General features: G+C 34.5%; 1 protein-coding gene across 1 annotated transcript; it reads right to left on the bottom strand.

Moving 5' to 3' along the window:
• Positions 1-691: 691 nt before the first annotated feature.
• LOC142165904 (uncharacterized) lies at positions 692-5333 on the bottom strand. The gene is made up of 6 exons (XM_075224292.1): positions 4509-5333; positions 3134-4402; positions 2209-2296; positions 1973-2049; positions 1197-1875; positions 692-1140 (listed from the first exon to the last, which is right to left on the bottom strand). The coding sequence occupies exons 1-6, from the start codon at positions 5331-5333 to the stop codon at positions 692-694; spliced, it is 3387 nt and encodes a 1128-aa protein (XP_075080393.1).
• Between the last annotated feature and the right edge of the window lie 6610 nt (positions 5334-11943).

Raw genomic sequence — 11943 nt, 5'->3', positions numbered from 1 at the left:
AAGAAAGGAAAAAGAAGACAAAAATGCAGAAGAAAACAATTCACACGTAAATGACAGAGTGGCTTGAGCGCGATGCGAATTGATACCACAATTGAAGAGCATGTTGCTTTATATAGATACAAAAGCTCTACACTAACCAAGGATGATTTCGATGTGAGATGAATTACTATAGGCAGCCTCCTAGTATGAGTGGTTAGTGGACGTCTGTTCCAATTCATGTTGAGATCGAATTGGAGAGTCCATTAGGGAGTCCTCTTTGAATAGAATAAGGACTCTAGCTTATTATGTCCGGTAGCAACAAGTAGTAAAAGGAGATTATATGTCTTGTAGCAAACCCGCTAAACTCATCTACCGAAGAATTCAAATGATGCAAGAAGGGGCACGTGGTATCTCTATAAGAGCTGGTAGTTAAAATGATATCATGCTAAATGAAAGCAAAGATTCTAGTTACTAGAATAATTATTGCAGAATGTAATTCCTTGAAGTGTGTTAACAATGAAAGAATCGAACAAATTGAAGGTTTGTTAATAGAGGATTAGGGGTTCTAGAACTCTCCTGTTAGAGAACTACATAACAGAATAACTGAAATGAACAGGCTGCTCAATATAGCTGGGCCCTCCTGTATTATAGTAACCCGCTAACCCGGTTCAAGTCTTACAAAAATAGCTACAAAATTAATATTGGCTAACTATTACAAAGAGCTACTAATGCTAAATGTTATCAAGAGATAAATAATTGGTCCATGTCTATGCTTTTTGTTTTGGGCTGGATGCTGAATATTCTGAAAGCCCAACACCCCCTTCAAGTTGGAGGGGGAGACCACCTTCAGCTTGCCCAAAAAGAACTGATGAGTAGCTATAGGAAATGACTTAGCGAATAAGTCAGCAAGCTGATTAGTAGTGGAGACATAGAACAGTTGAATAAGACCTTCAGCCAGCTTGGTGCGGATGAAATGACAGTCCATCTCGATATGTTTGGTGCGTTCATAAAAGACTGGATTCTTGGCAATATGAATACCCGCCATATTATCACAGAAGACAGAAATTGGAGAAGAAGATGAGACATCAAGATCAGTCAATAGCCTCGATAACCAAGATAACTCTGCCACGACCTTGCTTAGTGCGCGATATTCAGCTTCAGCTGAAGACAATGACACCACAGGTTATTTCTTGGATTTTCAAACTATAAGCTATCACCTAGGAAAATGCAAAAGCCAGTAACAGATTTGCAAGTATTAGGGCATGCAACCCAATCACTATCTGAGTAAGCCTTCATAGAAAAATCAGAAGAGTTAGAGTAAAAAATCCCAAGATCAATAGTGCCCTTAAGATACCTGAGAAGATGAATAGCTGCTAGCATGTGAGGAACTCTAAGAGTGTGTAAGAATTGACTTAAATGTTGAACTCCAAAGCAAATATCTGGGCGAGTGTGAGTGAGAAAAAATAACTTCCCAATGAGACTTCTATACCTTTCAGGATTGGGCAAAAGAGTGCCAACATCAGCTTTGAGTTTTTGGTTCAACTCCAAGGGGCTGACAACAGAGTTAGCTTCTAAACAATCATACTCCTTTAGAAGATCAATGACAAACTTCTTTTGATTTAGAAGAAGACCAGAAGGCATAACAGAAACTTCAATCCCCAAAAAATAATGCAAAGAGCCTAAATCTTTGCTTTTGAACTCATTGTCTAAAAATTGCTTCAGAACTAAAATTTCAGATAGATCATCACCTGTAACAATAACATCATCAACATATACAGCCAGTATTACCAAATGACCAGGAGACCCTTTGATGAAAAAAGAATAGTCATTAGGGGAATGATGATAGCCCCTAGAATAAAGAGCTTGAGACAACTTGGCATACCATTGCCTAGAAGCCTGTCTCAAACCATAAAGAGACTTCTTTAACTTGCAAACTAAAGGAACAGAAGAAGAAGGAGAAACAGAGAGGCCAGGGGGGTAATTTTATATAAACCTCTTCATCTAAATCACCATGAAGAAATGCATTACTGACACCAAGTTGAAACAATGGCCAGTTTTTCTTAACAACAACTGCAATTAAGCATTTAATAGTGGAAAGTTTCACTACAGGAGAAAAGGTCTCATTGAAATCAACCCCTTCAACCTATGTGTCCCCCCTAATCACAAGCCTAGTTTTGTATCGTTACACATCACCATTAGCATTATATTTAATTTTATAAACCCACTTACACCCAATCGGTTTCTTACCCTCAGGTAGTTCAACAATATACCAAGTATGATTAGCCTCTAAAGCCTCAAATTCCTTAGTCATGGCATCCTGCCAGGATAGAATAGGAGCAACTTGAGAATATGTATAAGGTTCAAATTCTACTTGCTAAGTAATAGAGCCAGAAAAGGAATTGGAAAGTTGATAGATGTAATCTTTAAGATAGGAAGGTTGGGTATGAAGTCTAGCAGACTTTCTGATAGGTAAGGAAGGAGAAGAGGCAGAAGGAGTATGGGAAAAATTAGGATTAAAAGGATAAGGAAGTGTAGGAGAAGAACAAGTAGGAGGAGGTGAGGATAGAGTAGGTGGAGAAGAAGAAGTGGAATTAGAAGGATAAGGAACAGGTTCACTTTGGTTGGAAATTGGTAAAGAGACATGAGAAGCAGGTTCTTCAAAGGGAAGAGAAGAGGAAATAAGAGGGTACTCATCATAGGAGAAGGAAACATGAGAATTTACTGGATGTGGGGAGGCAGGTGGGAAAGATACAGAGATATCAGGAAAGGAAAATCAGGAGAAAAAGGAAAGTGATACTCATGAAAAATGACATCTCTAGAAACAAAACATTGCCTAGATTTCAGATTATACAGTTTATAACCTTTCTTAGCAATCGGATAACCAAGGAACACACAAAGAATGGCTATAGCTTTTAGTTTATCCCTATGTGGAATTGGAATAGTAACATAGCAAAGACAACCAAAGGTTCTTAAATGAGAGTAACTTGTGCTTTTCCACAGAACAATTCATAAGGGGATTTGTTGTGAAGTAAGGGAGATGGAAGCCTGTTGACAATGTATGTAGCCGTGAGTAAACAAAGAATCTTATTGGAACTTTTGATTGAAAGAGTAATGCTCTGGAAGCCTCAAGAAGGATTTTATGCTTTCTTTCTACCACACCATTTTGTTGAGGTGTGTGTGGGCAACTAGTTTGATGAATAATTCCTTGGTCAGAGAAGAAAGTAGTAGCAGCTTTACTAGCTCCCAGTTCTAAGTCATTGTCAGATCTTATTTTCTGGATGGCGACATGAAACTGAGTTTGAATCATTAGGACAAAATCTTTCAAAAAAGGAAAAACATTACTTTTAGAACCCATTAAATGAGTCCATGTACTTCTAGTAAAATCATCAACAATAGTGAGAAAGTATTTAGAACTAGAGTAAGTAGGAGTGTGGTATGGCCCCCAAGTATCAACATGTATAAGTTGAAAAGGTTTAGAACTACGAATAAAACTATCAGGAAATAATAGCCTAGTTTGCCTAGCCATTGGGCAAATGATGCATGGAAATGATTGTGTGGATGAAATAACAGAAGAAATTTTAGGAATGCATTTCATTTTAGCAAAAAGAACATGAGCAAGTCTATGATGCCAAACAATGTCAGTTGTATTTATAGCAGCTTTATTACAAGTGGAAGACAATGTATTTATAGAACAAGGAAAAAAACTAGAATCAGAGATGGATGGTAAGTTGCTGCAGGCATCAGATAGGATAGGCTGTTGTTGAGAAGCTTTCTCCCACACAAACTTGTACAATCCACTGTCCAATTTACCAAGATCCAGAGGCTTCTTCAGAGAAGGGCCCTGTATGATGCATGATATTTTGGTAAAGTGAACTATGCAATCAAATTGTTCTGTAAGTTTGTGCACTGAGATGAGATTATGTTTAAAAGAAGGAAAATAAAGAACATTTTGAAGAATGATAGGCTCAATTAAGATAAAAGAACTTGTGCATGTAACTTTAACTTTATACCCATTTGGAAGAGAAACAAGAAAGGGAATAGGTAATTGAGTGATATTAATAAGAAAGTCTTTGTCAGAAGTCATATGGTCAGATGCACCAGAATCAACTATCCAAGTCAAAGAATCTAATGTACTCAGCAAAGTAGAATTGAAACTATAAACGATATTCTTGGGTAGTAAAGTACCAGCAAAATTGGCAGAACTCATGATGTTGGGTTGAGGCCCACAATCAGAGAGATGAGTTTGCTGCAGTAATGAAATCAACTGGGAATACTGTTGTTTAGTTAAACCAGGCACTAGAGAACCTTGATCACTAGTAGCAGCAGCAGCGTGGAGAGATGTCTGACTACCAGGAAGATGTTCTGGAGCAGAAGAATCAGACTCTATGCTCACATTTGCAGCTGTTCTTCTTCCTTTAGCAACCTTGAAAGTGGGAGGAAAGCCATGGAGCTTGTAGCATTTATCAATTGAGTGCCCAGATTTTACAATATTTACAAAAGGTATTAGCCTTAGATTGATCAAAGTTCACCCTCTGATTGAATTGTCTTTGGTGTCCCTGAAACTGGATGTTGAGTTGAGGCTGAACAGGTTTGTTTACATCAGAATTGACATTAAAGGAGGCTGACTCGGAGACAAATGGAAGAGTTGGATTAATTTGCCTCTGTTTTTCGTCTTGGAGAAGAATATTGTTGACATTATCCAGAGATGGTAATGGTTGCATCATTAGCAAATTGATTCTAACACCCACATACACCTCATTCAGGCCCATAAGAAATTGATGGACTTTGTCCTCTTCTTTCTCCTTCTGAAGTCCCTCTTTAGCTGCACAAATGCAAGAGTTTGCATGGCTGTTGCACATTACCCCCAGTTCATCCCATATCTTCTTAAGTTTGTTAAAATATGAGGCAATGTCTAGAGAACCTTGGTAAATAGAAGCAAGTTCTATCTTTAACTCAAACACTTTGGTCCCATTTACACTCCCATATCTACTATTTAACTGTTTCCAAATACTTTCAGTTGTTTCAGAATATTGGGCACTTTCAGCTATATCAGGAGATAAGGAACCCGTCAGCCACGATATAACCATGTTATTACATCTATCCCAGTGCTTATACTCAGGTGAATTTGCATCAGGTTTGACACATGACCCATCAATAAACCCTATCTTATTTCTAGCGGACAGGGATACTATTATACTACGTCTCCAACCTCCAAATCCAATCCCTGAAAAAGGGACAGATACTAGGGACACTCCGAGAACATCAGATGAAAGAAGTAATAGAGGGGAGGAAGGGTCAGGAGTATGCTTAGAAGATCCACCAATACTGGTAGATGAATCAGTAGTACCAGTCATGATAACAAAGCACAATGTAGTCATACATCGATTCAAGTAAGAAACTTTAACCCAGCAAACAATTGTCAACAATTATCAATAACCACAAGATACGAACTAACAATCTGTATGTAACAATACGGATAAAAGATAGGAATACCGGCCTTCTTCGCGACCTGAAGAAGTAAAGGCCTAGATATGCAGTTAATATCTTCGATGAAGCTCCGAACAATTTCGAGAACGAACCCTAGACCGAACGACTGGAGAAGAACTTCGACGAATACCAGAAAACCCCTAGATCAAACGACTGGAGAAGAACTTCGACGAACACAAAAAATTCAAGAGTAAACCAGCATTGTAGCACTGTCAGTGGCGAGAAAATGTAGATGAATCCAAAAAAAATGCATCCTTGACCGAAATCAGCAGCGAAAAAACACAAAGCTTTAACAAAATGGAAACTTGACGAAATCAAATGGGGGTAACACCGCTCGATAGAAGAAGATGAAGACAAACGGATTCACCGCTCTGATACCATGTTAACAATGAAAGAATCGAACAAATTGAAGGTTTGTTAATGGAGGATTAGGGGTTCTAGAACTCTCCTGTTAGAGAACTACATAACAAAGTAACTGAATGAACGGTGCTCAATATAGCTGGGCCCTCTTGTATTATAGTAACCCAGTAACCCGGTTCAAGTCTTACAAAAATAGCTACAAAATTAATATTGGCTAACTATTACAAAGAGCTACTAATGCTAAATGTTATCAAGGGATAAATAATTGGGCCATGTCTATGCTTTTTGTTTTGGGCTGGATGCTGAATATTCTGAAAGCCCAACAAAGTGTATGACATGGAAAAGCTAATCAATTTTAAAGTCACCTAAAATGAAAAATGATGACTTTTGAATTAAAAATTCAATAGCTTTTATATTTTACGTGATCAAGTCACGTAACAGTAATTTTGGAATTTAATTTGGCCCCACTGGATTGGCCAACCCTATGTTCAAAATATGTTCAAGACTGTTCCAAAGTTGTGTAATCTTAAAGTAAATCACACTGTCTCGGCTCCTTAGACAGTTAGTTTAGCAATCAAGAAGTGACTATGTTATTGGTTCTACTCCACCGTGGATGGTCCTTAGATAAAAAGGAAACCAACCGCATTTCCAAAATTAATTTATATATTTGAAGGGTAAGCCAAGCGTAACTTACGGTTTAAAAGTAAGTTTCAATGAAATCTAAAATTTAGAATCTAAGGGTATTTTTGGAATGAAAGGAAACATATTTTTAATTTTCCCATGTTTGATTGGCTTAAATATTTTAATTGTTTTTATTTTGCAAAAGTCTTTTTCAGCCTTTCCCGCCCTATTCTCCATCACCACCCTCTACCCTCCACCCCCATCACCCACTCCCAACCCCTAACCCCACTTGCCCCAACCCTACCCCACACACACCACCCCTACTCCCAACCCCCTCCCCTGACCACCCCTTCTAACCTCGCCCATCGCCACCTCTGCCCCTAGACCCCGACCAATCATGCTTCCCCACCCTTACCATTTCCTCTCCCATAATATTTGTTTAAATTATTTATTTTAAAAAAATATATTTTCTGCTACCTAAACAAATACTAAAAAATAAGTAAGAAACTACCTATTTTCAGAAAAATATTTTCCTTCATGGAACATACCCTAAAACTTTGTTCTCGTCAAAGTTACTAAAACTACACTATATTATATTACTATGTCATGTAAAAATGTGATTTATGGGAATGACCATATAAGGAACTGATTAATTCCCTTATATTAAGTATTTAAAAAATAATCTTCGCACTCACATACTTATTGCTTGTTAGATTGGTAGATTTCATGCTATGTTTCCTCTTCCTATATTGTTAATGGTTCATTAACTCTATCTGATTGGGATGAACTGTGACTGCTCAATTGTTCATCTTATTTTATTATATTGGTACGACTTTGTGTTATTTGTATTAGACCTATATATTAAATTATTCATAAACTCTACCGGATTGATATGACTTTATTCTTATTTGATTATTTACCAATCTACTCGATTGACATGACTTTATATTATGTGCATTGAACTCATATGTTAAATTATTCACCACAGTCTATCTGGTTGAAATAAAAAATCTATGTTGATCAACGTGTTCTTCAAAAATGCAATTCCAATTTCGATCTAAGAACCCCAAATTCGCTCCAAATAATCTCAAATTTGAAACAAAGCCTCTAAATACCAACACAAACGATCTCCAATACCAATTTAATCAAATAATACAAAATTAAGAAGACCTAGTTTGTCTTCTTCAACACTTTCTAAGGACCAACAATGGAGCTTTGATATTTTAAAGTAAATTATTAGAATTTAAACAAAATTTAAGTATGGATAATAAACTCTGAATGATTTTTATAATAATTAACCATTAACTTCTAATTTTAACCCAAAATAAGAAATTCAAATTTCCAAAACTGAATAATTTATGGTGTTCTTGGCGAAGAAAAACAATTGCAACACACACAAAATAGATACATATTTTCGCAATAAAATAAAAAACAACAATAATTTTTAAAAGATCAGTCCTTCAGGGATAACCGATGCAAAAAAAAAGTGATACATTATTCTGCTTTAGATGATAGAAAGCCCCGAAAGGGTTTCAAAATTACAGCTCATAGTTAACTTATGGAGTAGCATATTACCTAGGTTTGGCCATGTTTTTTTTTTCCTAAAAAAATATTTTAATTCTATAGTAGATTCAAATAATTCAAGACTTACATTTCTTTTAGTACTAGGCAGTGATGGTACGTGCCAACACATGCCCAATATTGTGAAAGTTGGAACAATTATTTTTTATCAACCTTGTTTTAATATGAAACTTCAAATTAATACTAAAAGCTGATGTATGTAAGTCATTATCAAATCGTATGCATCTGTATACTAATTGCTGGATATTATGTAAATAACACAACGATAAACATCAAGGCATTAGTAAAAACATTCAAATTGTCTTTTATCTAACTGCTAATGTATTTATTTCACATATTTCAAAAATTAATTCCTGTAACTTGAATATTTCACATACAATGGATGTTGGACCGCCTCAGTTGCTGGCATTTTCTTCATCCACATCATATACCTTTCCTTTACATGAAACTGCATGCAATTCTCTGCATGCATAACGAATATTAACTTTGGAAAAATGAACAACTTGAATGAAATATGCTCATAAATATTGTCCCATAAACATGATGAATATAAATGAACTGAACATATGGAATTCTTAGGAGAAAAATTGCAACGCCAAGTTTCTGGAACTGACTCAAAGTTAATGAATATAATGACCATGAATCTCAGGCACATATATATCTGCTTCTGCCTTTTACTAATTTTCATATTGCAAATTAGTTTCCACAGAATCGAACACTTAAAGCTCCACAGAATCGCTAGCAAAATAATGACAAAGTCTAATAAAAACCACAAAAACTTAAAATTTACGTTTTCTTTTGTTAAGGAAACTAATTTTGGGGGTTAATAGTGAAATATGTAGCTAGGGTTTGAGGTTCTTATGTTCACTACGGATTTCACTCAAAGAGAACACGTAAAATTTACGAATTATATATTCGACTGAAAAACTTTATACTTTTCAATTTTCTTCTCAAGTCTTAACCCAAAGAATGACAATTTAATACAAATAATAGAAACTATATGCACAGTAATAGCACGTGCATGTAAGAATTCAGCTAATGCATGTTTACATACATTTATATGGTATCACAACATAAAATATGAGATTTAGATAGCAGATACCCTGAACATATCATAAGTTTGCAGCCACTACTACTGATTGTTAAAAAAATATTTGCAACTTATTCATAGAAAAACTAATAAAGTCAAAATCGATTTGTTTAGCCCTATAAAAACATCATATTTATAACCTGAGCCAGAAAAGAAACCATTGAGCATCTTAAGGGTGAAAATGTATAGGACACAAAAATAAGATTTTAAAGGGATAAATAGAAAAAAACTATACTTTCTGCTCAGCTGTGATTATCAATGGCTTGACCTCTTTAAGCTCTAAAATGTACCACTTTCATTAGTTTCTCTTCTCCCTTTTCATCTTTCTTTACTCTCTTTTCTCATCGTTTACTCTCTAAAAATCAGTTTCTCACATCTTATTAATAATTTTAATTTTTTCAGATCATGGCCTTGTCTTTCTTGTTTTATTTAACTTTTTAAATCAAAATCTTACTAAAAATTAGAGGTGTCAAATTCAGCCCAAATCATTTGACTCGCCCAACCCGTCCAAATTTTAATGAGTTGGGCATCAGATATATTAATGATGGGCTGAGTTTGGGCACAACCCAACTAAACCCATTTATTTTTCTAGCCCAAATCAGCCTATAATTTAGCCCAAACCTGACCCGTGAATAATTTCTTCCATCCACTTTTTGTAGAACTCTTTTGTATCTTTTGCACAAAGACAGAATGGTGGGTATTTGAGAAATGAATTTTTACCTCCTATATCAAAGGTTGATACCTTATTTATTTTAAATAAATACCCTTTTAAAAAAATTATATTTCATAGCTACCTTTTGATTTTTATAGCTAAATATCTATTTATGGTCACTTCCTACCCTTAAGCTATAAAATACGCTTTGTATTATTTTTCTCTCCCATTCTTTCAGATTTTTCTCCACTCTCTCTCTCAACGCTTTGTTAATAGCTAACGAGTTCTCTCCTGCTCCGTAAAGAAAATTCAATAGCAAGTTGGTTCCTGAAATTCCTGCCTAGTGAAGCAGGATTGGAAAATACAAACTCGTGAAATAATTCCTCTTCCTCTTCACGCCATTTCTCTGCCACTACCTCTCCCATATCATAAAAACCCAACCTAACAAACCTTTCCTCACCAAGGGTTCTTGATCGAAACGGGAACAGTGACGTTTCGAGTCAGAATCGCAGCCCTCTCGACGAGACGATATTAAGGCTGTTCTTGAATAAAGACGACGGAGTTTGGGGCTGAGCAACTTGAAGATTCTGTTATCTTTTTTTAATTGTATTTCAATATATCTCGTTGTATTTCTATGTATTTCATTGTCGTTTTTTTCATTGTATTTCAATGAATCGTGTTGTATTTCATTGTATTCATTGTCTCGCTGTATTCCATGAATGTATTCATATATATATATATATATATATATATATATATATATATATATGTTTTTTTAATTAATATAATTTATGTATTCAGATGTATATATGTATTCAAATGTATCTGCAGTATGTATTCATATGTTTTTGCACTATAGATGAATCTCGAATTTTATTGGTTGAAAACAGAAACACCCACGAACGATATCAACAGAAAAGGGAAGGATTAGAAACTCGGCGGTTGCTCTGTTTTGTTGTATTTATCGGCGGGAAAAAATATTCAGCATATTTCGCGTCAAATACAGATTATGGGTGATGTAATTGAGTTAGTTGAGTTATATTAAGAGTATATTGTGTTAATTGATTCACTTTCCATTTAAAAATAGCTGAATAGACCACGATTTGCGCTATTTATGTTATTGTATTCACAAATACATGTCGTGTATATAGTCGAATACAATAATTGTCTAGCTGGAATCCCCCGTTTCACGCCGAGTTTTGCTATTGTATTCATGAATACAGTAGCTTAAATACATCGAATACACTTTAAAAAAACTGAAAACATAGCTATAGGAAATAATATAGTAAATGATAGTTATAACTAGCTAATAACCACTAAACAATAGTGATGTGTGAAAATTTCTCTTTGAGAAACAGCTGTAGTGATCATATGTTTTCATTTTTTACTTTCTTATTAGTAAGAAAAAGAAAATCTTACGTTAACAGATGTTTAAGAAAGGGTGACAAATTACAAAACATGTGCACCCTGTTTAAGAATGCCTAAATATTTGAACAACACTACAAGATCTAATCCAATTTATTCAAATTCATTTACGAGATGCAGTTCAATCACAAGTAATTTTCCAAGTTTTCAAAAATAATTAATTACTTGTCGAATATTTACTATGCTTTTGTATAATGGAATTAAGATAAACGTACGCCTGTGTTAGGGCATCTATATTTCTGAAAGTACTCATTACCAGATTAAGAGCTCGTTTGGCCAAGCTGTCAAAAACTGCTTATTTTGAAAAATAATAATTTGTGTTTGACCAATTCATTTAAGAAGTACTTTTTACAGTATTTGATAAACAAATTGTATTTGACCAATCTGTATAAAAAGTGCTTTTGAGTGTCAAATTACCAAAAAGAATAGTACCAAATTTTATAATTATTATAAAAAGATAAATAAATTTAAATATTTATTATAAGAGACTGTTATTATTTTTTTATTTAATTTAGTTAAAATATAAACATAAAGTAAACATACGTACTAAATATTTAAATGAATTTGAAAAGTTTACATACTATCCAAGCGAAAGAAGCAAAAACAAATGAAAAGACAAAAAAACGAATTTGTAAAGTTTACATGATTCATGTATCTGATGGTAGAAAAGTTATATATATATAAGAAAAGAAAATGTAAAGGATAATTTTTGGAAAATATAAATTTATAGCGAGGATAATTTTGTCTT

The sequence above is a fragment of the Nicotiana tabacum genome, chromosome 11 (assembly GCF_000715075.1).
Source record: "Nicotiana tabacum cultivar K326 chromosome 11, ASM71507v2, whole genome shotgun sequence".
Lineage (NCBI taxonomy): Eukaryota > Viridiplantae > Streptophyta > Magnoliopsida > Solanales > Solanaceae > Nicotiana > Nicotiana tabacum.
Note: the sequence above shows the minus strand (reverse complement) of the source record. Positions and strands in the feature narration are given on the sequence as shown.